Raw genomic sequence first — 27,719 nt, 5'->3', positions numbered from 1 at the left:
TTTTCAGTGTAAATGAGACACGTCGGGGTGCCCCTGTGTTCAACAAAGAAATATTGCACTCCCCACTTTTCTTGAAACTGTCTGTGCTCATCACCGACCTTTCTCTTCACGGCAGGCTTTGAAAGAGACATCTCTGGGGCTCTGTAATATGTTTTTCCACTTGGAATGAGTCTCGGGTTGATCTTTCACATTCAGTCGCGCGGGTTTGTGGCGCATGTGCACTTTCGCTCTCCGTTTCAATCGCGGAGATGGCTACAGACACTGACACAGGCTGGATCACGGATCATAGCGCCTCATTCAGTTCTATGCTGAGAGCAGCGGAGGAGTGTGCGCGCCGAGCGGAGTGATCGGCCTCACGGCTTCTCCTCCGCCCAGCTGATTGGAGGAATGAATGAGTGAGTGAGCGAGGCACTGGACAGCCCGGCCGATGTCCCGCCTTCCAGAGCCGTATACCTCACCGTGATTGGTTCATTCAGCTCTGAACCAAAGTTCCCTCTAATTTTTTGTTGGTCTGAGCAGAAAGACAACCTCCCTGAGCGGACTGAGTACCAGTGTGAGCGACATCATCGGTACTCGGATGATTTGCCTAAAGACGTTTCGCCGACGGACGTTTGACAGACGGGCAGGTCGCCGAATGGACGTTCCACCGAACGTTCATTCGGCCGAACGGAGGTTTCGCCGAAACGGGATTCGAACGCTCGCCCCGCCGGATCGTGTGTGTACAAGTTTTTCAACCTCGGCCCGCGGGCCATATACGGCCCGTTAGGATTTTTAATCCGGCCCGCCGCCGGTGTTGTCCAAATTATAGTAAAAATCAATGTTCGTCTACCATCAATGGCAGTCCGGGAATAAGCACTCTTGGGCAGGCAGATGTAGCAGAACCGAGCCGTAAAATGACAGCAATCGGGTCAAATCCATCCTAAAACAGCATTTAATGATTAAATACAAATACTGGATGATATCGCGATGGAGGCAAAAAAACGTCTATAGACGTCCATTCGCCAAACGGCTCAAAATGCTCTCAAATTCGGTCAAATCCAGCTGAAAACAGCGTTTAATGATTAAATACAAATACTAGTATTTGTATTTAATCATTAAACTAACAAATACTAGTACGACCTGTCTGTCTGTCAAACGTCCGTCGGCGAAACGTCTTTAGGCGAATCATCCGGTCACGACATCATCATTGCTCGCTATCGGCACACCAGTATCACACCTGCCACAAGCAGGTGCATGTCAATGTTCCCTCTAATTTTTCATGTAAAACATGAGTGGACAGAGCTACTGCCACTGGCTGCCACTTAAACGGCGCCATCATGGGGAAAGGGGTAAAAAAAAAAAAAAAAAAAAAAAAAAAAAAAAAAAAAAAAAAAAAAAAAAAAAAAAATCGATCTTTCATATTAAGACGGGGGCCGCAAATTATCGTCCCGCGGGCCGCAGTTGGCCCGCGGGCCGCAAGTTTGAGACCCCTGCTATAAAGCCTCATGTTTCTTATCCCTCCCACCCAAAATAGTTCTGCCAAGTGCAGTCAATGGTAGTTGATGATTTATTGCAAAATGACATTAAAACCCTTCAAAGACAATTTCTTTCCTGAAGCGTTTTTTTTTTTAATGTTTTACATATGTAAATCAATCTAACTAGGCCTAATTGGCACCTATTAGTTGAGCTGTGTTACCCTTAGAGCTAATTACAAAATGAATTGAAGAGATTACACACCGAAGATAAAGTGTTTATTTTACAATGAATGTACAATTAAATCAATACATTTTAAGATTAATTGCCAATGAATGCATTTTAAAAATCACAAGATGATGATTCCTTCATTTCGTTATAATGTGACATTAAAACCAATAGAGACCTGATATGGACATCTTCCGTAAAGAACATCAAATAACAGTAACATCAAAACTTAGCATTGATAAAGTGCATTGACACGTGCGTAGTCATTGACACTCATCTCTTCTGCAATTCCAAATGGGTTGTTAGAAGGGTCAATGGCAGTAATGGTAGGTTGACCATTTGTAGAGAAGGCTTTGCTACAAAAGAAATGAGAGAAAGAGAAGGTGTTGATATTTATTAGCATATCGTTTTGTAGGGTACACCTGAACTAAAAAAAACGTAAAACTCGAACATATTCATTTTTTTTGTTCTTTTGTGAGTTTTCATTTTCATGTCCTTGTTTGTGTAGAAAAAGATGTGCCAAAAGTACTGAGACATTGAACAGTGGTATTCTGAAAATACACCTAGACACTTAATATTAATAAAGTAAAGTAGCGACTTAATATGACGAACCATTTGTGAATAGTTTAAAAACTGATTAGATTTTTGGGGGTACTGTAACAAAATATACTGGACTTACTTAGTGTAATGCATCACAGATTGGAAATCATAAGGCGTATTCAAGTTGTTTGTCTCCACCTTAGCAAAGTTATGCTCAAATCCTGCATACGAGAGGGCAAAAATCAATTAACTTCATTTAAATTATTTTGTAGAAAAACAACAACAAAAACATCATCTTTTCTATATACTGTGTGATATTCTTTTTTTGTGTATTTTTATCAATCTGACCTGATCGGATGTTTTCAAAATTTATTACGACATGGTCATCTCTGTCAGAGCGGACATGCTCGTGGTGGAATCCAAGTGCATGGAGAACCTCATGCTGTATAATGTCTTTGAAAACGCAGCCGTTTTGCTGCAAGGAAATTGGCTGTCCACCTGGTTGTCGGCCAAGGTATGAGTAACACCTGATACACAAATATACAAAATAATCAGCTCAATGAAGCATCTGAATTTGTAACTTTCGGAAAATTTGACGTTAAAACGAGCTGTGCAAAATGTACCTAAATCATCAGGCTATTTGACGCAAACGCATAAAAACTATAGGTTGTGTGGCTTTTGGAAGAGGTTGAGTTATTTTCATAACCTTACTCCAAAAAGGCAAAAGAGCCCAAAACAAGCCATTACAAATATTTGCTACTCTGTAAAGAAAGCAAATGTCTTGAATTTTGCATGAACTGACCGAAAAAAACATTATTTTCTCAGCAGAGTGGTTTATTCTTATACTCACTCCCGCTGGGACAATGCGTCCCACAACTTTTCAAAAATAATCGCAATGGGTAGAGGAATCATAACATAAAATTGCATTCCAGAGGTTCATTACACACCTGTCTACAGATTTTTGTGATATTTAGCAACTTTTCCAGTGCTGGGCTGACTGTTGGTTGCGTTCTAAATTTTCTCCTGATTTTGGTCTAGTACTGCAGAATTTATATAGATAATATGTGCCATATATGTTTTACTTATCATTAAACCCATTGGGAAATATAATCCCATTATGAAAGTCCGATGGGACAAGAAATCCTTGGGCCTGTAACCGAATCTATGGAAGTGGAAATTTTAAACCAATTTTACAGGTATCCTAGACTTTTAAGCAAGTAATATATGCCATAAGTTTCCATTAACCCCAAAAGGCAGGGGTTCTTACACATGACCTCAATTGATAGTAAAGGCACATTTATAATGGCATTGGAAAAATTCTGTTACAACAATTAGTATGCATGAGTCGAGGTCCTGATCCGAAATGCTTATGTTATTCCTTACCCTTCATCAGATATAAAATATATATAGTCATCATGTTTTGGTTTCCTCCTAATGAAGCGAATGCAGGTTTGGATATCTCCTTTTTTGAATTCTCTCAAGGCTTTCCTTATTTCTCTCTTCTGTGCTCTGCCTGCAGTGAAACACAAAATATTACAGTGCTTAATCCCTATTAACCCTAAACAGCACTGTAAAATTGACACACGTCATTTAAGGTCAGTTTCAGTGACCACAAACAATAGTGGAGAACATAGGAACTGTTTTGACATTTTTTTACATCTACAATGGCATATTTACAATAATCAAGCCGTTTTTTTTTAAATAATCAACTTTTAAAATCCTCATTATAGAATAACTGAAAGCTATTATAGACAAATAACTGCACGGTTTAATTGTCTTCATTACACTAGAGCACTGTTATGCAGTACTCAAATGCTTTTGGTAAGCTTTATCATTTATCACTCGCAGTTTTGTCAAGTAAGACTTTTGGCATAGAAATTATGACAAACCAATCATGAGAGTGATCTGCCGTGGCCGCTCCGAATAGGACTGAAAATTAGAAAAATAACAGCTGAGGTTGGGAGGAGTTGGGTTAAAATAACTCACTGAAAACATTAGAGATTTCGTAGGGCACTTTAACTTTGTTTCCTCTTTTAGGCCATAGACAGCCAGCGGCGGTACAAGGCACAGCGTTCCTCAAAAACCCATCATTGTCATCCGTGCCCGTAATAATGTCTCCATGTGTCAGGTGGTAGGCTGTAGAAAAGAAGACATTGAAAATTCAGAGAAAGTACTTTGTGAATCGTATTTCCATATCATTAAGTGATTCCATTGTCTACAAATGGAACAAAAGTAGGAGAAGTAAGTATATATTCTAATATTTTTAGTGAATTGAAACCTGTTTATTCTAGTTTTTAGACATAACCAACTTAGGCACGATTAAAATATTTTTTTGAGTGTTTTGATAAAGGGATTCTCAATTTAATTTCAATGTGTGTATCTCTCACTATAAGCTGACATCCACTATTTCCACTAATAAGAGAGCTGGGAACAGAGAGGAAATGTACAGTGATTATTACAGCAGCAGAAAATTGGCTTCTATGTTAAATGGGATTCCATAGCCCAATTATCATTTTTTTGTTCAATATGACAGAGAAGGAGCCTATTAGAATCACATTATGGAGTCAGTCACTCTTAAAATTTGTGCAAAAGTATTAATTTAAAAAATGTTCATAAAAAATTGTAAGAAATCAAATTACAGCCATACCTCTACTTACAAAATTAATTGGTTCCAGAACTGTTTTCGTAACTTGAAAATGTTGTATGTAGAGGTGTACTTTATATGTAAATTCTCTAATTCGTTCCACGGTCCTCACACAACTATCAACTAAACCCTTTAAAATTGGTCAGTGTCCCAATTGTTTATGAAAGATGTGAGGAAACACAAAAATGAGAGAAAATTATAAGGAAATTATTTATCAATGTCTTGTCCGCCAGATGGCGGCAAGAGCCTGTTCTATCATGGCCGAAAGCCGTCCATTTTGTAGTACTACATTTTAGACTTTTACGTGTGTCCTGTGTGAATGTGTGTCTGTGTGTGAAAATATGTGCCGTGTTGCATTTGTATGGTTTTTAATCACTAAATAAGGGGAATTGCAATCATTAAGAAGGGGAGTATTTAGCTGAGGTGGACAGGTATGTAAAGGAGAATCTTGAAACATGGATAGTGGTTTTTGTGAGACAGACTATTGAATTGACATGAATGTTTTTATTGTCATTATATGAGATTGAATGAGAGCGATGAAATGAGAGCCCAGTAGAGGATAGCGATGTTCTAAAGTGAGAATCAATGCATCCGCAAATAATTTTTTTAAAATAAAACAACGGATAAGTAAATGCATTTACTTTTTGGGGGATTTCGTAACTTGGATCTTTATCGTAACCTGAAAATTTCGTACCTAGAGGTATGACTGCAGATACTTCCATGCAGAGATTGCTTTACCTTACCTATTTGAAATTCCCCCACGACCCTTGTAAGGATGAGCGGTTTGGAAAAAGAATGAATGAGTTTATGTGCAGTCTTTATCGCCAGAGACATTTTTCAAAAAAACAAGTTTTGCACCCTTACTACATAAAGAAAAATTAACCCAGGCTGCAGTTTTTTGTTTTGAAATGTCATTTTCTAAATGTATGCTTGACAAAACAACTTTTTCCATGTGTTTGTTAGTGATTACATCAAATTATCCTCTTTGTCAACTGGAGAACTAAAAAGCATGTTAAGTGATGAATTGAGTTCTACAAGTATTTAGTCCTAAATTTTTACTGTTCTAAAACAATATGGATTTTAAAGTAACCATTAAGAATACACATCATTCAGGCCACTGTACCGTTCAGTCAATGGCAGCCTGGAGATACTGTAAAGAATTACTCAGAGAATATTTCTTTTTATGTATTTTTTTAAAAACACTTACTTGTGTTAATGTGTTCATTTGCCGTTTCAATTTTAGCACAAGTTGATGTCTCTCCTGATAGAAAGAAAGAAAACAACATACCAAGCCGTGATTTCTTTGGTTCAAATTATGCCTTTAGATTATTTAATAAACCAAATGTACTGTTTCATATGATTTTACCAACCTGCATTCTTTCCGCCCTTTCGATCTATTGCAGCCTGAAACAAATGTTTACATTTTAAAATCACATTTAAAAATATTTGCAGATTGTCAGAATAAATAAAGCATATTCCTACCGGAGAAACCTCTGAGATGGACAGGAGGAGAAGAAAGATGACAACAGGCTTCATGGTGTTCATCTTTTCTTAAAAAATAAAAAAAATGTTAATCTTTAAACTATGTTTAAATGTAAATTTGCAATTGAGATATTATTATGAAAAAAAAGACACAAAGAACGCAACAATGTAGCCTTTTTTCTTATCTGTTTTACCAGGTATGCTTGTGGCATCATGTGTTGTCGCCTTATATAGGAGGGACAACGGGTGTGTCGGAAGTGACACTGAATTTTCTCACCTTTGCAGCTTGCCCGTTGCTAATTAGTATGTACTGTTGTTGTCATCTTATTGTCAAACTAGAATGGAAAAATGAGATTTCCGCCAAAGAGGAAAAATGTTTCTCTTAAAAACAAAACAGATATTTGTCATATAATTGGTAGAGGCATATGTGCTAACCACTCTTCTTCCGTGTCACCAATATTTATTTATTCACACATTATTCCATATCCAGGGACTCTTGTAAGGGTAAGACGTATGAAAAATGTATACGATATTTTTCGGACTATAAGTCGCAGTAGCCAAGGGGAAAAGCATAGAAGTTGCACTGAATTATAAAGCGCATTTTGGGGAGAATTTTATTTGATAAAATTCAAAACAAAGAACAGACATGTCATATGAAATATTTCTATTGTAGGAACATTGAGACAACTGTGTTGTCTGCTAGCTCACGGGGCCTTTTAAAATATATTTTTCAGCACATACTCCTATAAGTGTTTTATCCCCTTTTCCTCTTCGCGCTCAGTTAGTGTCCAAGGTATAGGCATCACTCTATCTCTCATACCTAAACGGGAAGGGAGAAGGATGGCAATCGCCAGGAAGGTGCAAATTCTCACTATGGCAAAGAAAGGGAACACTTATGCTGCCATCTCGCTCAATTTTGGCTAAACAAGTTAACCATCCGCTCTATCAAGAAGGACGAGGTAAGTAAGACTTCTGTCTCTTTGAGTAAGACTGCTCTGTGTGGAAGCTACTTTAGCTGTAAGCTGCCAAAAGTATATTATAAACTAAAACCGTCTCATAGAGCTAGCTAATTATACTTTTGGGATTTTAAAGACAAAAGGAATAGGTATCATCATTTTTTTTTCTAGAGGAACTGTAATATCTGTAAATAGAGCACACTGCCCGCCTTTGTGAAGGTTTCACACTTCATTATTTTTCAATGTCAGAACAGACGCATGTTGGACTTGGTTGGCCTCATTGTGGAGCTGTACTGCCCACTCTTGCATCTATTTCAGCACGCTGGCAGATACACAAAGAGCGCAGCAGTTTGCTGCAAAGGCTCTGAGATTATCAAGAGCAATAGCGTGCAGTTGTCAAAATAGAAAGAAAAAAAAGAATGGTTCAGTGCACATTTATTTGAGAAGCACAATCTCCAATTTCAATGTGGGTTATCCAGGTTTTGTCAGTTTCCATATAAAAAATGGATAGTACATGTTTTTTTCTGTCTGTTTTTGCCTCACCACACTAAAAAGAGAAGGGAGACTTTATATTTTGAGGGATGTGTGCGTAGGGTGGGGTGCTGCAATATCACCAACATCAAACAGCAAAGCTCACACAGCCACTGAGAGGATCTGAACTGCATTGCTGCAGTATACGCATTGCACCTCCAAAACCAATCAGATTGCAACCAGCAAGGGCATATGATAGTGTGTGAGGGTGGGGGTGGAATGGAGGTGTGTTAACAGAAGATCCAACAAGAATGGGAAGAGCAGATGGAACAATGAGTGATGGGCAAAGGAGGGGCGAGCAGATTGAAGGAAAAAGAGGTGGGTGAGTAGCAGAAGAGAGAAAGGAAGGAGGAGAGGAGATTTATCCAAACGGTGCTGAGGAGTCGGAAGTTTCCTCGCTACTCTTTGCCTCGGCGCACATATCCAAGACAAATTACCCACAACACATTCGCAAAGGTGAGCAGACATCATCACTCTCATCAGCATCCTCTCATCATTAATGTGATTCTTTATTTTAACGTTCTGATGCTGACATCAAGTTTTGAATGCAAGTGTTGTGTTTGTCCAAGCACGGAACTTCATCGCAGCCCAAGTTGAGAGTGTATAGGCATGTCCAATATAAACAGAGGCTCCTTTACGACTCATGTAGGACAGTAAGAAAGAATTGTTTATACTTGTGGTTTGTCTGATAATAACAGACGTATCTTGTGATGGATGTTGAGGTCATGTCTGAAATTGTCTGTTGGAGTTTCAGCCATTGTGGCACATTTCCACACTATGCATTATTTATCTGCTGGTAGTTCGCGATCTCAACTAGGAAAGGAATCAATATCCGCCAATGTGTTCATACAATATCATACAGCATTGCATGTGATTCCAGGGCTTATATGCTATGGAAGAAGAAACAGGCCAGAGCAGAGCGTAACACTTGCTCATTATCATTGAAAAATTGCAAGAGAAACCCAGCAATCCATATAGCTTATCTGTGCTGGTGGTGTTGATGAAGGTCTCCGGGGCAACAGCAAGCTGTGATGTGAATAAAGCTGAGATGATGAGCTGTCTCTTATCTTGAATGGTCTGCACTACAAAGCAGACTCCTTTGTCTGTTGCTGCACTATCCCGTCCCATCAGTGTAAGACATGCCTGATAAGTGAAACAATATGGATTAGCACATTTGTAAGCCGTGCAGGTTTGCTGTATGTGTGCACTTTTCTCAAAAAAACAGCGACCATTACAACAATTCAATGGATTTATTCACAGAGATCTATTTTTTGGCTTATTTGCCCCTTGTCACGTAACCTGAAAATGATCATTTACTTGTTAGTTTTAGGATCAATATTGATATTTGGAGCCTGAGAGATATGCTATTAGAATTTTTAAAACAAATACTTATGTTGTACTTTGTAGTGCTACTCCCCTGTAGCTACAAGAAACAAGTACAGTACATTGAGGATGTAATGCATAGGTACAGAAAGCCATTTAGCCAGGAAAGGATCGAAGTGCATATGTACAGAAATAAAGCTGTGGAAATGTATTGTGCAAAAACAGCTCCGCAAATGATGAAGAGGGTTGCCCAACAAACGAACAGTTGTTAGAACAATGTATGGCTCAAACCCAGACCACATACGTCATCCGAGCATGTAGAGTTACCCAACTCTGGAAATTGTTGCCGTTTTGATAGGAAACTTCTGAGTCAGTTCATACTCAACGAACTGCATAGTTTTACATATGACTAATAATCTTGTCATAAAATATGGTTTTGGAACTCTGTCTAGGGGCAAATTAAAAAAAATCCTGCTGCATGTGTCTGCCTTTGATGGATACTAGTGATAAAGCTAGTATTGTTCGCTTTATTCAAATATCCACATCAAGCGGTGAAATCACTTAGACTGGGATGGATTAGAGGTCGAGATTAACATTCACAGCCAATTAAAATGAATTAGAACTTTGCACTGTTAATTGCATCTAAGAAGTTAAATAGAATAATTTAGAATGTTACTTAGGGCCATAACCAGTGTATTTCTGTTTTGATTAATTTTTCAATTCAATTCATTTAGTTTATATTCACTAAAGTAACTAATTAATGAATTTTCAAATGGCAGAGATGGCTCCAGCACCCCTGCGACCCTTTTTGGGATAAGCAACGAATGAATGTATGCATATTTATATTAAAATATGAACAAAATAGATAACAATTACAATAACAAAAACAACAAGAATGTACCTGTAATAATTATAATGACTTACATAATGACTAACTTAACCGAAATTAGTTGGGGCAATTTAACCCAAAGTAGAGGACAATGAGTAGTGTTTCCTTTCACGATTCCATATTTCATTCTTTCATTTTCTGAATCACTTATCCTCACAAGTGTTATGGGGGGTGCCGGTGCCTATCTCAGCCACCAGGCAGGGCACACCCTGAATTGGTGGCCGGCCAATCACAGACGACTCCATCTATTGAAATAAAGGTATAAAGCATGGTGTGGTAAAACTACTCCTTTAAGTACATTTTTCTCAAGTGAATAAAACAGAGTTAATGTAACACATTACTTCGCAATTCTGGTGATTGTAATGTCATGGCTGTTATCATGAGTGCTGGCTCTTACTGGTTTTCTGAAAATCTACTGCACCTGCTGCAATTAAAAAAAGTGAAAAACATGGGTTAATCTGGTTATTCATACTTGATTGCTAATATTTAAAACACTATTGTAGTTTTCAATTCAAATAGTTGCTGTTAAGAAAGTGTCTTGTTCAAACCACCGTTACAACTGCTTGCTATTGCGATTGGTGCCCAATAGAAGGGTTTCAAAAATGTACATTAAAATGTACCTACGTTTAAATTATTGACAAGGAAACTCAAATCTGTAATCTGTAGGGTACTATTGTGTATTTATTGTGAACAAAAGGGGATTTCCATCACGCTAGTTTTCATATTTCTCACATTCTTCTTCCGTGTGCGATTAGGTGCATTAGGTAGAGTAACAGAGTTGTAGTCTTGCTGCTGTTGTTTTCCTAGCTGTCAAGGCCTGGCAGGAAAGAAAACAGAATGTATTAGACCTCTGAAAAACCCATCATCTCTGGTGTCCAAGGTTCAGATATCAAACCTAGCATGTCACTTGAAATCCTACTTTCTGCCCTTCGCTCTTCCCTTCACTGACATTCATTCTGTCCCAAGGTTGCTTCTCTGTCTGCAGCCAAGCATGCAGCTGACAGCTCGCTGACAAGTGGTGAGGATGAGAAGCGAGGAGGGAGAGAAACTAATGAGATGGGTTGCAGCAATAGGGGTCCGTCAGTGTACCTTCAGATAGCCGCCTTAAATTTTTAATATATACGTTCCCGGTGCACCGGTCACCCCACTTCTTGTACCAGTAGGGTTTAAAAGTCCTAAAAGAAATGGAGAAAGGATAGCCCCTCTCAATGATTGAAAAATTAAATCTAGAGATGGATTAGTACAATTTGACTTTTAAATGAGGTGCAATCACATTTTGAGTTGATTTTCACAGCGGAATCCATTGCTGTGAGGCAAATTACCATTCGTTAATGACAATTCATAATTGCCATTTGATAGTATTCATTCACAGCAGAATGCTTAAAGGCACTTCCAAAAAAGAAGACAGCAATATTTATATTTATATATATATATCTATATATATATATATATATATATATATATATATATATATATATATATATATATACATACATATATATACACACATATATATATATATACATACATATATATATATACATACATATATATACATACATATATATACATATATATATATATATACATACATATATACATATATATGTTGATTGTTAAGGTGGGATAGGCTCCAGCACCCCCCGCAATCCTTATGAGGATAAAGTGGTTCAGAAAATGAATGAATGAATGAACATTGTAAAAAAAACGACTAATCTTGACTTTCTTTGATGTTGTTTTGCTTTTGAAGTATATGTTTTTGTTGATTTTCACAGCGGAATCCATTGCTGTGAGGCAAATTACCATTCGTTAATGACAATTCATAATTGCCATTTGATAGTATTCATTCAAAATATTTATTTATATATATATATATATATATATATATATATATATATATATATATATATATATATATATATATATGTTGATTGTTAAGATGGGATGTATGTATAAATATATATATATATATATATATATATATATATATATACATACATACATATATATACATATATATATACATACATACATACATATATATACATACATCCCATCTTAACAATCAACATATATATACATACATATATATACACATATATATATACATACATATACACATATAAATATATATATATACATACATACATATATATACATATATATATACACATATATATATGTTGATTGTTAAGATGGGATAGGCTCCAGCACCCCCGCAATCCTTATGAGGATAAAGTGGTTCAGAAAATGAATGAATGAATGAACATTGTAAAAAAAACGACTAATCTTGACTTTCTTTGATGTTGTTTTGCTTTTGAAGTATATGTTTTTGTCATCTACTTTGATATTGACCTCTTTCCCCAGGTAAGGGCCATGCAAGGTAACATAAAAACATTGCAACCTCCCTCACTTTTCATGAGAAATAAAAAGGGCATTGTTTCTTTAGGACAGGTTTTTATATGAAATTATAAAATGGCCCCTCTTTGTTCTGTCATGTCTTTATTCAGTGGGGTCCTATTACTCATGTAATGAAGTTTAAAAGTATGATATACAGTAAATCAGGTTAAGACAATTGACAATGCAATGTGACAATCTAGCAGTGGTGTGCCGTCAGGGCCTTCAAGGCCTTCTCTGCTGGCCTAAGAAATATCTGAATCACAGACTGATGTTAATTATATTTTGTCCATGAATACTTATTACATAATTCCAAATTGTCTGTTAGCTTCCTTTCATTGCATTCCCCCCTGGTTGCACTGCTTCCAGATGTGTTTTCATATTGAAGCATTTAATCAATCACATTTCAGCCATTATTTGTGGCCAGGGTCAGAAATCTGCCTCAAGGCCTTCATCATCAGTTCTGCAGGCTTTGCTGCATTAAACAAGCGTCGATAAGACTGTTGCTTTAACCCAGTGGTCTCAAACCGGTCCTCAGAGGGCCGCAGTGGGTGCAGGTTTTAATTCCAATTCAACAAGAGGATACCTTTTGCAAGTGTAATCAGTTAATCAGTTGATTGCAGCCAGGTGCTACTTATTTTAGAAGACACATGATTGGTTAAAATGTTGGCACTGGATCGGTTGGAACAAAAACCAGGACCCACTGCGGCCCTCGGCGGAATCGGTTTGAGACACCTGCTTTAACCAATCAGAATTCGATTGGGTGACACCAAGGCCTTCTCGCAGGCGTAGGGATACATCATTGCCTTCTCGCAGGCGTAGGGATAAGTCATCGCTTTCACCAACTATGATCGGCTAGTGATAGAGTGGACTAGCCAGAGCTACCAAACTGTATCTGGAGCGAGCTGCACAAGCAAATATATTGTTGTGTTAATAGCGGTTTTGTCAACCCGCAATGGCTGAAGGCGGAGAAGAAATGGATTTGTTTGCAGATTTACTGTCAAAGCCATTTTCAAGACGGGCTTTTCAAGAAAAAAAAAAGCTGGTCCACTGGCCATTTTTGTTTGTGTGTTTGTTTTGTTTTTTGGGCACACATCAATTTATGAACATATTATTGATCGACCATGATTATTCATATATATTTACAATAACCTTATACCTTTATATTATTATGTTTTTGGGGCCCTAATGCCCATGTAACCTAAAAAAAATCAGGTTTAAAATTATGATATATATACGGTAGATCATGTTAAGACAATTGACAATACAATGTGACAATTCTAGTACATCGGTGTCCAAACTACAGCCAACGTGCCAACTATGTTCCAATGCCCCCTTTTTTTATTTTATCATTGATTAATCATGATTGTTCATATATATTTAATAACCTTATACTTTTATATTATTTTATATGTAGTAGCAAGACAGACACAATACACACAAGACATTGTAGACATAAAACTTAAATACGAAAATGCAATAAAAAACAGAAAAGCAGCAAAAACACAAAATGAGCAAAAGCGGACGGAGCTACCGCTACCAGCTGCCACTTGAGCGGCGCCATCTTGGTTGCAGTAGCAAAAACGGATACAGACAAGAAAATACGTTGTAGAGTTGGATAAAACTGGAACGACACAAAGGAAGTCTTTCACAAGATGGGTATTTGAGTATTTGTAACCCTTAATTCAATCATGGCAGTGACAGTTACAGACATCAAAATCTATTTTGGGTTGTGTCAGGACTAAATTCAAAGCAGAGTTTTCTTCGCAACCAAAAAAGGGTATTTTTTTGCAAATGAGTCAGGATCCTTAAAGACAATCCAAAGCAGGGAAATGACACCAAAGTACAACTAACTCCTACCGAAGAGGACAAAGACATAAACAAGGCAGTTACCAAACTGAACTAGCTCAGTCTTCCTTTTCGGGATGACTATTACTGGAACAAGAAATCTGTATGCTGGTTTGAGTCAATTATCAGCAGACAATGACACTGGCCCAAAACAATCGTGACTCTGACTATTTATGTACAGAAGCTTATTGGAAACTGGTGCAAACAATTGGCAAATGGCAAGTGCTCTGAAATGAGGACCTTCACGATAAAACTGGAAATCATGCCATGAAACCCCACAACAAACCTCACCACTGACTTTGGTGCAAGCAGTCTGGGTTCGATTCCCACTCGGTGGCAGTGTGAGTGATTGTCTTTCTCTCTGTGTGCCCTACGACTGACTGGCGACCAGTCTAGGGTGTAGTCTGCCTTTCGCCTGAAGACAGTTGGGTTAGGCTCAGGCAACCCCTGCAACCCTTTCAAGTATGGGTGGCATGGAAGATGAATGAATGAATGAATGAATGAATATATGTCCAATCGAATTTGACTGCCTCCTAGTCAAAATGGATTGGACATCTGTCGCAGTCAGTGGTAGCCATTGAGTTAGTATTTAAAATTAAAACAGATATATTTGAAATTTAAAAGTTGGCCCTTGCAGCTTTTTGTCTTTGGGCACATATGGTGGTGATGGTGGTGGTGGTGTGTGTGTGTGTGTGTGTGTGTGTGTGTCTGTGTGTGTGTGTATGTGATTGAAATCGATTATGGTTTGTTTTAAATTGTCTGAGGTTAGCTGAGTTATTGTCAATTAGAATGTGAGAATCTTTGGTTATAGTGTACTATAGTGGACCCTCAATCTTCCCACACTGCAGCGCCCCTAAGGTTATTGAATGCATGACAAACAAAAACGTCACTGCCTGTTATTTTCTCATTCTAACCTCAAGTGTATTTCACCGTGCAAGAAATTACAAAATTCACTGATACTTTTAAGATATCATATTCAAAGTCTGGCATATTTACCATTTACATATATGCTTAAAAGTCTTGGTATAGTCCTTTGTCAAACCTAGTGTGGTCACAGACATGTACACAGTCCCTATTCTGAGGAGTCCTTGTTAGATCCTGGGCCTGTTTTGGTGCATACTGTGTAGGGTGTCTCAAATCTGTGCTATCAATTATACGATTATCAAGACATTTCAGAGAGAAATGTCTTACCTACTGTCAGAAAAGGAGCCATAAAGCAACCCCCAAAAATTAAATAAAAAATAGGTTTTAAAAAAAGAAGTTCAAAAAACAAGAAAATATTTGTAAGACATCAGACACTCTTTAGTTTGTCTATCAAAATAATGAAATAATGACCATCATATTCAGTGACAACTCTTTTATGCATGTGTTTACTGTTTTTCAATGAGTCATGTGCACATGGAATCTACCTTGCTAATCCCCTGTTTGTCAAGTTTGTCAACAATGCTGTGATTTGCATACTTCTTTTTATTTACTTGCATAATGCATGGATGCCAAAGTAAAGGGTTTAAAAGGGCTTGGTCATGACACACGTATTCTCATGTCATCTCATTCTCTGAACCGCTTCATCCTCATTAGGGTTGCAGGGGGCCTAACCCTAACCCTATCCCAGCTGACTCCGGGTCAGAGGCAGGTGACACCCTGAATCGGTGGCTAGCCAATCGCAGGGCACGAGGAGACGGACAACCATGCACACTCACACCCATAACTAGGGGCAATTCAGAGTGTCTAATCAGCCTACCATGCGTGTTTTTGGAATGTGGGAGGAAACCGAAGTACCCAGGGGAAACCCACGCAGGCCTGGGGCGAACATGCAAACTCCACACAGGTTGTTCAAAGCAACCCCCAAAAATTAAATTAAAAAAATAGGTTTTAAAAAAAGAAGTTCAAAAAACAAGAAAATATTTGTAAGACATCAGACACTCTTTAGCTTGTCCATCAAAATAATGAAATAATGACCATCATATTCAGTGACAACTCTTTTATGCATGTGTTTACTGTTTTTTAATGAGTCACGTGCACATGGAATCTACCTTGCTAATCCCCTGTTTGCCAAGTTTGTCAACAATGCTGTGATTTGCATACTTCTTTTTATTTACTTGCATAATGCATGGATGCCAAAGTAAAGGGTTTAAAAGGGCTTGGTCATGACACACGTATTCTCATGTCATCTCATTCTCTGAACCGCTTCATCCTCATTAGGGTTGCAGGGGGCCTAACCCTAACCCTATCCCAGCTGACTCCGGGTCAGAGGCAGGTGACACCCTGAATCGATGGCTAGCCAATCGCAGGGCACGAGGAGACGGACAACCATGCACACTCACACCCATAACTAGGGGCAATTCAGAGTGTCTAATCAGCCTACCATGCGTGTTTTTGGAATGTGGGAGGAAACCGAAGTACCCAGGGGAAACCCACGCAGGCCTGGGGCGAACATGCAAACTCCACACAGGTGGACTGACCTGGAGTTGAACCCAGGACCCCAGAGCTACGAGGCCGACGCGCTAACAACTCACGCCACCTTGATTCCATTCTTTTTGAGTTATTTTTCTAAGTCTGAGCACCGGCCAATAGAACGGGCTCTCGCTCGACCATCTGGCGGACAAAGACAGGTTTTAGGTTTCCTTTTATACATAACGGCTGCAGGATTTGTGTATAACGCGCTTCGCTTCAGTTTTTTGATACAAAATTTTGCGTGTTATACTCGAATAAATACGGTACATTATGGGGTTTATTATTTCCGGTTCAACGTACTAATAGGGACATTGAAAAATGTACTGTATGTACACATCATCAAACCAATGTGCACCGTTGACTGAGTTCAAATGATGAACAGCAACCTGAGAGGTGTTTCTAACAATTTAGATCCTTCATTCATTCATTTTCTGAACCGGTTATTCTAACAAGGGTCGTGTGTGGTGCTGGAGCCTATCCCAGCTGACTTCTGACACGAGGTGGGGGACACCCTCAATTGGTGGCCAGCCAATCACATGGCACAAGGAGACGGACAACCATTCTTGCTCACACTCATACCTAGGGGCAATTTAGAGTTTTCAACCAGTCTACCATGCATGTTTTTGGAATGTGGAAGGAAACCAGATTTCCCAAAGAAAACCCACACAAGCCCAGGGAGAACATGCAAATTCAACACAGGATGACCAACCTGGGTTCGAACCTGGGACCCCAAAACTGTGAGGCCGACGCGCTAAGCACTCATCCGCCAGGCCGCCATAAATAGGTGTTGACACAAAATCCATCTACTCTGATAAGTGAGTAGAGCCCTCGCATTTCTGGAAATATATGCAATCTTAACGTAAAAACGCTGAAGAGATATACATTAGATAGATAGACACTTTGCGAGTCAGAGAAAAGGCAATGTAAATGTTTTCTTCCTTTTTTGCCATTTTGTAACAGATTTACAGTCTATAGTTGACAGTGATGCAAGTTTCATATTTGATTGCTCTCTAATTTACTGGTGTTCTTGTAATGTCTATCTATAAATAACCAGCCCTCTTGAACGCCTACTCATACCAAATTTGTTATTAATTTATGTTTTATTTTATTTTTTATTGGAAGCTCCCTACACGCTCCTATTTTGCACATTTTCTATTTCTTCTGCATCCTGCTGTCATCGTGTCATCCCTGTTTCTTCCATCTATTGATCTGTCTCCAGAGCTCTATATTTAGACAGACACTGCATCGCAGGGATTTACTGAGAAACGCAAGACAGATGTCACTGATAGTGGAAGGTGGAGTTTTATTTCATAGCAAGGTAGTAATACTTAACACGATTTTTTTTCATTTGGATGTTGGACTTAGGACCTTCATTCATCTTCCAAGCCACTCATCCTTACGAGGGGATCCTGGAGCCTATCCCAGACAACAATGGGCAGTAGGCAGGTATACCCTGGATTGCTGGAAGGATTGCCAGCCAATTCACTGTAACTCTCATTGTCTAATTTTTAATCCTATCCTATCTCATCTCATCTCATTTTCTGAATGGCTTCATCCTGATTAGGGTCGTGGGGGTGCCTGAGCCAATCCCAGCTGTCTCCAGGCCAGAGGCGGGGGACACGCTGAATCGGTGGCCAGCCGATCGCAGGGCACAAGGAGACGGACAACCATGCACTCTCACACACCTAGGGGCAATTTAGAGTGTCTAATCAGCCTGCCTTGAATGTTTTTGGAATGTGGAGTACCCGGAGGAAACCCACCCAGGCCCGGGGAAAACATGCAAACTCCACACAGGTGGACCGACCTGGATTTGAACCCAGGTCCCCAGAGCTGAGACCGACGCGCTAACCACTCGCTCCACCAGGCCGCCCCTATCCTATATATATATATATATATATATATATATATATATATATATATATATATATATATATATACCGTAATTACTCGAATATAACACGCAGATTTTTGCTATATAATTAATTCCAATAGTTGGGGGTGCGTGTTATAATCAATAACTAATTTTTTTTTTTTTTTTTTTTTTTTTTGTTTTGTGTCTTGTTACATGGCCCTTAGCCTGGTGCTTTTTCTTGCCAAATAAATTGAATTGAAATTGAATTGAATAAAATAAATTACAAATTTTCGATCGAAAAAAGCATTGTCAAACTCACTTTGACGCACGGATTTTACGTCATCTCGTAGAGCCGACGCACGGATTTTACGTCATCTCGTGAAGCCGACGCACGGATTTTACGTCATCTCGTGAAGCCGACGCACGGATTTTACGTCATCTCGTAAAGCCGAGACCACCACTGCCCCCCTCTAGCCTCGTACCCGTCTCAGTTCACCCTCTCTCAGTTCAGTGTTATAATCAATAACTAAAATAAATTACAAATTTTCTATCGAAAAAAGCATTGTCAAACTCACTTTGACGCACGGATTTTACGTCATCTCGTAAAGCCAATCGGATGATGTGTTGTGGGAGGAAGAGGAAGTGGATGAAGGAAGCGTGGACGTTGATAGGATTCTCAACGAAGAGATGTATGAGAGGACAGACAAAGAGAGAGAGGAACTCTTCATTTGAAGGATTCTAATGAATAAATTTGTTTGAACAAAACAATCGTGAAACGAAGAAAAAAAGGTAAGATTTCTGATTTTCGTCAGCGGGAAATTTTAGGTGCGCACTATATTCGAGTACTGCGTTTTTCCAGATTTTTTTGGCCCAAAATGACCTGCGTGTTATTTTCGAGTGCGCGTTATATTCGAGTGCGCGTTATATTCGAGTAATTACGATATATATATATATATATATATATATATATATATATATATATATATATATATATAATGAAATAATGACCATCATATTCAGTGACAACTCTTTTATGCATGTGTTTACTGTTTTTTAATGAGTCACGTGCACATGGAACTATCTTGCTAATCCCCTGTTTGTCAAGTTTGTCAACAATGCTGTGATTTGCATACTTCTTTTTATTTACTTGCATAACGCATGGATGCCAAAGTAAAGGCTAGAGACTATCCCAGTTATATATATATATATATATATATATATATATATATATATATATATATATATATATATATATATATAACTGGGATAGGCTCTAGCAACCCCTGCAACCCTAATGAGGATGAAGCGGTTCAGAGAATGAGATGACATGAGAATACGTGTGTCATGACCAAGCCCTTTTAAACCCTTTACTTTGGCATCCATGCATTATGCAAGTAAATAAAAAGAAGTATGCAAATCACAGCATTGTTGACAAACTTGACAAACTTGTTTTTTGAACTTCTTTTTTTAAAACCTATTTTTTATTTAATTTTTGGGGGTTGCTTTATGGCTCCTTTTCTGACAGTAGGTAAGACATTTCTCTCTGAAATGTCTTGATAATCGTATAATTGATAGCACAGATTTGAGACACCCTACACAGTATGCACCAAAACAGGCCCAGGATCTAAAAAGGCCTCCTCAGAATAGGGACTGTGTACATGTCTGTGACCACACTAGGTTTGACAAAGGACTACACCAAGACTTTTAAGCATATATGTAAATTGTAAAAATGCCAGACTTTGAATTTGATATCTCAAAAGTATCAGTGAATTTTTAATTTCTTGCACGGTGAAATACACTTGAGGTTAGAATGAGAAAATAACAGGCAGTGACGTTTTTGTTTGTCATGCATTGAATAACCTTAGGGGCGCTGCAGTGTGGGAAGATTGAGTGTCCACTATAGTAAACTATAACCCTCAAAAACTATTTTATGGCTATAAAACCTCTACTGCTGCTACAGCTTGCGACACATAAAAAAATAATCAATAATAACCGCATACAATTGAACTGTTATTTAGGAATATAGCCATATTTTACTCACCAAAAAATCCTTTTTACCTGTATACAATATCCATCCTCCTTTCTTTCCTCCTTTTCTATCGCCATCGAAGCTAATGCTGAAAGTCGAGCCTGTCCTGTCGTATTTCTGGCATATGTTTTTATTTGATTTAGTGCTGAAAATGTTCGTTCCCGGTTGTGACAGGCTTGCTTGGTTTGGAGTTGTCCTACCTTTCTTAATGATGTCCAGCTTTTTTTTTCGTGAAAAGTCAGTCTTGAAAATGGCTTTGACAGTAAATCTGCAAACAAATCCATTTCTTCTCCTCTTTCAGCCATTGCGGGTTGACAAAACCGCTATTAAATCAACACAACAATATATTAGCTTGTGCAGCTCACTCCACATACAGTTTGGTAGCTCTGGCTAGTCCACTCTATCACTAGCCAATCATAGTTGGTGAAAGCGATGACGTATCCCTACGCCTGCGAGAAGGCAATGACGTATCCCTACGCCTGCGAGAAGGCCTTGGTGTCACCAAATCGAATTCTGATTGGTTAAAGCAACAGTGTTACCGACGCTTGTTTAATGCAGCAGAGCCTGCAGAACTGATTGTGAAGGCCTTGAGGCAGATTTCTGACCCTGGCCCTGAAGGCACACCACAGATAAATGTGTGTGTGTGTGTGTGTGTGTGTGTGTGTGTGTGTGTGTGTGTGTGTGTGTGTGTCTATTTCCTTAGGAGTCACCTAAGGAAAACCTCGATAAATCATTTTTTTGTGTTTATTTTTGTCAAAGTGTCCACTTGTTCATGGGATAGTAAATTTGAATTTGCCTGTGAGAATTAAAAAATAGGTTTGCAATACAGTATTTTAGCATGTTGATCATTTTGAAGCCTTGAAAAGAAGTATATTTTGGATCCTGTAATGAGGAAGTGAAACTTCTAAGATGTACAGTATGAGTTGATAGAATTGCATGGAAAATTTGGAGCTGCTAAAGGGATGGACATTGCCAGAAAAAAATACAATAGTAAATTGTACATTTAGATAGCATCTTAAAATTTCTGTGATGGGGCAATTTAAAATGATGATGCAACACATATTTTTTACATTTGGTACTGTGCGATCATTTTGTTAGAACACACAACTAATCTTAATAATTCAATTTTATTTTTTTCAAGACAAATTAAATTTGCACAAAAATCGAGATGTTGTGTCTGAAAAGTGTTAAAAAAATTAAAGGAGGAATCAAAGTCTGCTTTTTTCCACCTTGTCCTTTTCAGCTGGTTTCACACAGAGAATGGAAATCTGGATTGTACACTGAGCACTGTACACTGACACTAGACTGATTTATATGACAGCTACACCGGATACGCTGCTAAATAAACATATACACTGAGTCATTGTGGAAGTATCTTTACAGAATTGTTTCCATGTTTTTGTTTCGTGCATGCTTGGAAACAATTTGAAAATTAATTAAAGATCAATGTGAGAGCTTAATTTGCAGACAATGAGTTAGATAACAGATCAGTGTGCTGACAGTTCCTCGTAAATACAGTAATTTTGTTGTTGAAGAATGAAGTTTGTCAGGTTCAGGATTCTGAGGCTGAAAATGACTGTACAGTGAAATCTTTTTAGGAAGAAAATGTTCCCATATCACCGACTCAAATATTTTTTCATTAATGGTCCCGGAAATGACTAATAAAAGGAAAGGATAGCTATTTTTAGTCAATAGTCCTTTGATAAGAAATTGAATTTTATGGAAAAAAATGCAATCCGAGGCAAATGAAACAAATAAAAAAAAGATCTTTTACAATGTTATTATTCATTAACGTGGAAAATAACAAAAATAACACGTATAAGGTAACCAAAAGCGTTTTGTCAATTTTTAAAGGAAATGGCTAATCCAAAAACAGAAACGTTTTGATTACCTTGTAGTCACAGAACTGCAACTACCAGAAACAGTGCAGCCAAGTAATCGAGAGGACTCTGTGATGTCTATTCCGATGCATTGGCAGCTAATGAGTAAACATCAAAAAGAGGAGTTGTGCAAAAAAGCTGGGGAAAAGCACTTGACTGCCAGTGATTGCAATCAATCACAAGCTACAGACAGGACAGGACAGGCTAATTATCTAAATATTATTTCCTGGAGATTGGAAAGACACACTTTCACATCCCACTGCTGGACACACTCAATACTGTAAAGATAATAATATATTTCAAGTCACAGCTGACCCTCACATTGACCAACTGCCCCGTGTCAACCTTCAACATCTTCAGGTTACTGGGAATTGCAGTCTCTCTGAAGTGGGAGGACAATATCAACAACATCCTTTGAAAGGCCCGTGAGAAGATGTGCCAAGTGTGGCTGCTGCCGTGGAAATATGACCTGTCACAAGGGCTTTTAAGTGCCTTCTAGACAGGAGTTGTAAAACCAGTCTTGGGCTCATGCATCACGTTCTCGTTTGGTGCTGCTGCAAAGAGGGAAAAACCCTTCTAGAAGAGATCATTAGGACTGTCGAGAAAATCACTCTCAGGGTCACCTATACCCACAACTAATCAGTACAAAGGCACACCACAACAACTAATCAGTACAAAGGCACACCACAACAATACATATTTTTTAAGTAGTTAAATAATCATAAAAACATTTGTTGTTAAATTTAAAGGCCCATTTGCTTTGCTTTTGCGTAAAAAAAAAATTGTCAATAGTTTCTGGCCAATCTGGGTCATCTGTCTGCATCATTATCTTTAAGTGGAGAAAGAATGCTTATGCCGTACCGCGCATCATCGTAAAGGTTGTGAGGGCTGCTGGAGCCTAAGTCCATCTGACTTCCATACACCCTGGACTGGTCGCCAGGCAGTTGTAGGGCACACAGAGAGACAGGTGACCATTCACACTTACATTCATACCGCCACCAGTGGAAATTGAGCCTTCACTGAAGTCAAGCGAGCGGACCTCTACACCCTGAGGTGGCTGATACTATACTGTATGATGGCAAATTATACCCTTGTGTTGTTTTTTTTAAAGAAGTCAAAACCTCTAACTAGAACTAACCGTATTAATATTAATCTCCACAGGCTGCTTTTGCTACGCTCTTTTTAACCAGGTTTCGGTTGCCTGGCAACAGATGTATTGCACATGTCTTGCATTGAAAACAGCAGCACTAAAGCTATTTTAGAAGCCACCGTCAAGTTAGAATGTTGCAGTGTGGGCGAAAAAAAGTGTGCCGGTCGTTTGAGATGCAAAATTTTATGCGGCACAACATTTCAAAAGAATGCATAATAAACACAGCTGTATGATTGCTGAAATATCCGGTTTTACTTTCTGTTCTGCAAACAGACTACTTTCTCATAACTGCAATCTTATTGGGAATTGAAATGACAAGGGTTTTTCTAAATTGATTTGACATGTCTTTCTCTCTAGAAATAAGATGCTGCCCCCAGTGAGGATTCTGATTGCCCTGCTCTGCCTGAACCATGGGAGCACCGTGATGGGTTTTGCTCGGCTGCTGGACAATGTTGAACTCCGTTCAGCTTTCTCAGTCGCACGAACCAACAGCATGGAAGGTGGACCCAAGATGACGGTAACCTTTGACGCAGTCTACGTCAACATTGGTGGAGATTTTGACCTAAAGACTGGCTTGTTTCGCTGCCGCATTCCTGGGGCCTACTACTTCTCCTTTACAGTGGGAAAATTTCCCCATAAAGACTTGTCAGTAATGTTGATGAAGAATAGGAACGAGGTTCAAGCAATTGTGTATGAAGAAAATGCCGGGGAGGAGAGGAAGGTAGGTCAGAGCTCTGTCACTGCACCATAAACACTGCTGCATTGAAGGGGGTATAAGGCAGCTCATGTGGCTGATGAGTGGTGAGGGTAATTAAGAATAGATAAAAAATGTTTATTTACCCATTTATTCATTTTTTGTTTTGTTGTTGCATGTCTAATCCTTTGAGATTGTTACGTCTTTGGCGACGTCGAGCGTGGAAACGTAGAGTGGAACCAAATGCAGGAAAGCAAGGCAACGGACGAGGAAGGAGTGCTCAAACAAAACTTTAATTCCTTAGGCCGGAGGGGTTTCCCAAAACTTAATAACAACTTAGAATAGAACAACAAAATCAAACTTGACGTGGGAAACACGGTGAAGCGAGGAACGTAGAAACATGGCAAACATGAGTAAAGCAGATGATAGGACAATCACGTGAGGTTTAAATAGACAGAACGAGAGGAAAGGGGAAGTCAGGAGGGACACAAGAGGCAAAAAGCAAACACGTACACACACACACATTGAAAAGGGAATAACAAAAACCCAACCAAACCTAACAGAGATGAATTGCCTCAATGATGTTCTTATGAGCAACCTCTCGCCTCCGCTGTATGCTCGTATACCAAAATTTGTCTCGTATCTCAAGATAAATATTTGCCCGAAATTTTACTCGTATCTCAAATTGCTCGTATTTCGGGGCACTCGTATGTCGAGGTATGACTGTACTCCCATAAAAATCTTCAGATTTTCTGATTGTTTCACATGATATTCCCCATGTAAAGTCTGAATCCCTCCTTTAGGTTCAGAGCCAGAGTGTGATGCTGCAGCTGGAGTTCGGCGACACTGTTTGGCTCCGTCTCCACGGCGATCCTCGCTATGCCCTCTATAGCAACACCGGACACTACACCACCTTCAATGGTTACCTTATCTACCCTGACACATATGACTATCAAACGCAGCGGGCGCAGCAGCAACATCCCGCCCCCAATTCCCAGCAGCTCAAACGTGACGACGCGCCGTCGTGGAATAGCAACTCAGCCACTGAGCGTATGCCTGATCTGAGGAACACAGTGGGCGATAAGGAGCTGCATCAGGAAAATGGCGAAGAGCAGGACGAGGAAGATCCACGTTCCGCGTTCTCGGTGGGTCGCACTCAGAGTATCGTAGGAGTGAATCAGGTAGGCCTGCCACAGCACCAACCTGTCAGCTTTGACACATGGTTTGTCAACATCGGGGAGGACTTCAATGTTTCAGAGGGAATTTTCCTCTGCCGCATTCCGGGCGCCTATTATTTCTCTTTCAACGTGGGCAAGCTCCCTCAGAAGACTCTCTCCGTCAAGTTGATGAAAAACCACCTGGAAGTGCAGGCCATGATTTATGATGACAGCAACGGGGAGAAGGCTCTGCAGAGTCAGAGCTTGATGCTCTCACTGAAAGCTGGTGACACGGTGTGGCTCTACTCCCACCAGAGGGATGGCTTCGGAGCTTACAGCAACCATGCCAAATATATTACCTTCACAGGCTTCCTGGTCTACCCGGACTCGACCCCCACCACCGATATTAACTCCACCAGTCAGTCACAGGAATTCAAGAAGCCCTAGCCACAGCTCCTTGTCTACAAACTAAAAGGTTAAGAGTGGAATTCATGCAAATTGGCAGACATGGATTATTCTTCATTGCACGTCCATCGTTTCTCTTGCGATGAATTATGTTGTCATTCTACCGACTTTGGATTGAGAGCAGTGCTTGAAAAGGAGAATAATTCTGGAAATTCCAGCAATTGTGCAAATGAAAAAAGTTTTTTAAAAAGCTTATAAACATAAGACGTGAAAAAATGAAAATAATTGTATCACATGCTTCTTCTTTCCCCTCCAAAACACACAAACTGTTAGTGTTGTAGACAAAATTGGGCATTATCCTCACTTAAAAAGAGCCACAAGGACAGTCAAAGACAAAACTAACTTACTTTTGAGAAAAGTACAAACTTCATATCCATATGTGCTGTTGACCACATGCCATCACTGAGCTTGCGGGAGTGGGCAGCATAATTGAGTTCTAATTCTGGCAGAGTGTAATTTATTTCAAAGATGGAAACCACTAAGGGGAAAATTAAATTTCCTCTTCAAGGCCACTTTAATATGCATGTCGGTTTCATTTTACACAGCGGGGAGAAACACGATACGCTTGAAATTGTGATGAACCTTGACTTTGTGAAATTATTAATAGTGCGCCATGATGTTTCTCAGATTGAACAGTTGGCCATCTTCATTCCGTTAACAGAATGGAACAGTGGTTTTGTGTAAATTTGAAATGGTGAGCATAGACTACAGGTCCAATTTATGTTTAGCCCTTGTTTTTTGTTCGTATTTATTTATTGTGGACACTTAAGACCATTAACCTTTTATAGAAGATGTTTGTTTTTTATTTATTTATTTATTATACTTAATACATTTAACCCCTTATATGGTAATTGACTATTTTTAGTCTTTTTAAAAATGGGGAATTTTGATAAAATTATTTTTTAAATTACTAATTATTATTCTATGTTATTCATTCATTCATCTTCCGTACCGCTTTTCTGACAAGGGTTACAGTGTATATTTTATATTTTTGCTAATTATGAATAAAAGTATAAATGAATACATTGTTAATAAAAACTAAACTAATGAAATTTAATTGGCTACAAAGAGAAATACACACTAATAATCGGCCCAAGTGGCACTTTTTAGTTATTTTTTAAATATTTGTTAACCCATTGCATGCCATTGAGAGCAATAGACATCCAATTCATTTAAACGAGGAACACTGGCTGTGAATATATTGGACGTCTAGCACTGTCAATGGCAACCAACGAGTTAATAAGTGGTCAAACAAACAAAAAAATCTATTTGTGCATAGTAGAAATATTCAATTTCTAGCAAATTTAATTTAATTAAGGCATCATAACAAAAAAAGAATAGATCATTCTCCGTAAAAAAGTTCTCAATAATAAATGGTCATTCTCAAAATGTACCAATACAATCATTTGTAAGAATTATTTCTCTTGAGTTGAACTATCTTTAGGCTTTAAAAATATTAAAATTACATTTGGCAATTTGAAAATAGGAAAAAACTGAATCACAAATATTTTTCTTTTGCAGGAGTAGCTAAATATTTTATTTGCTATTCTTTTAAGGTGCGTTTTCTTGTGAACACAAACTTCCCAATCCTAACAATCTCTAGTGTCACACTGCTGCTCTCTTTGGCACAAAAGAGATTTTTTTCTGACACATCAGAAGAAAACTAATTACTTGAGGTGTGGCTCACACTCCCACTAGACTGCCCTCCACCTCCGTGCTGTTAATGGACAGTTGAAGGTTACTTTCCT

At 38.6% G+C, this 27,719-nt stretch overlaps 2 protein-coding genes and 1 long non-coding RNA gene across 4 annotated transcripts; 1 reads left to right on the top strand and 2 right to left on the bottom strand.

The window, feature by feature from the left end:
- Nucleotides 1-1,708: 1,708 nt before the first annotated feature.
- Nucleotides 1,709-10,200, bottom strand: LOC144068695 (high choriolytic enzyme 1-like). The gene is made up of 9 exons (XM_077593399.1): nucleotides 10,081-10,200; nucleotides 6,347-8,976; nucleotides 6,235-6,268; nucleotides 6,072-6,125; nucleotides 4,207-4,356; nucleotides 3,604-3,733; nucleotides 2,569-2,747; nucleotides 2,360-2,441; nucleotides 1,709-2,036 (listed from the first exon to the last, which is right to left on the bottom strand). Exons 2-9 carry the CDS (start codon nucleotides 6,407-6,409, stop codon nucleotides 1,910-1,912), a joined length of 819 nt encoding a protein of 272 aa, XP_077449525.1. The 5' UTR covers nucleotides 6,410-8,976; nucleotides 10,081-10,200; the 3' UTR covers nucleotides 1,709-1,909.
- c1qtnf4 (C1q and TNF related 4) lies at nucleotides 7,154-26,908 on the top strand. Of its 2 annotated transcripts, none has more exons than XM_077593386.1 (3): nucleotides 7,154-7,305; nucleotides 24,013-24,376; nucleotides 25,153-26,908. In XM_077593386.1, exons 2-3 carry the CDS (start codon nucleotides 24,020-24,022, stop codon nucleotides 25,951-25,953), a joined length of 1,158 nt encoding a protein of 385 aa, XP_077449512.1. In that variant the 5' UTR covers nucleotides 7,154-7,305; nucleotides 24,013-24,019; the 3' UTR covers nucleotides 25,954-26,908. The 2 variants fall into 2 exon arrangements, with proteins under 2 accessions (XP_077449512.1, XP_077449504.1); XM_077593378.1 differs by lacking the exon at nucleotides 7,154-7,305 and adding an exon at nucleotides 7,967-8,289.
- Nucleotides 10,778-20,995, bottom strand: LOC144068701 (uncharacterized). Its single transcript, XR_013298236.1, has 3 exons — nucleotides 20,826-20,995; nucleotides 10,941-11,053; nucleotides 10,778-10,862 (listed from the first exon to the last, which is right to left on the bottom strand). It is a non-coding gene; the product is annotated as an uncharacterized LOC144068701 (long non-coding RNA).
- Nucleotides 26,909-27,719: the final 811 nt, after the last annotated feature.

This window comes from Stigmatopora argus, chromosome 2 (assembly GCF_051989625.1).
Source record: "Stigmatopora argus isolate UIUO_Sarg chromosome 2, RoL_Sarg_1.0, whole genome shotgun sequence".
Classification (NCBI taxonomy): domain Eukaryota; kingdom Metazoa; phylum Chordata; class Actinopteri; order Syngnathiformes; family Syngnathidae; genus Stigmatopora; species Stigmatopora argus.
Note: the sequence above shows the minus strand (reverse complement) of the source record. Positions and strands in the feature narration are given on the sequence as shown.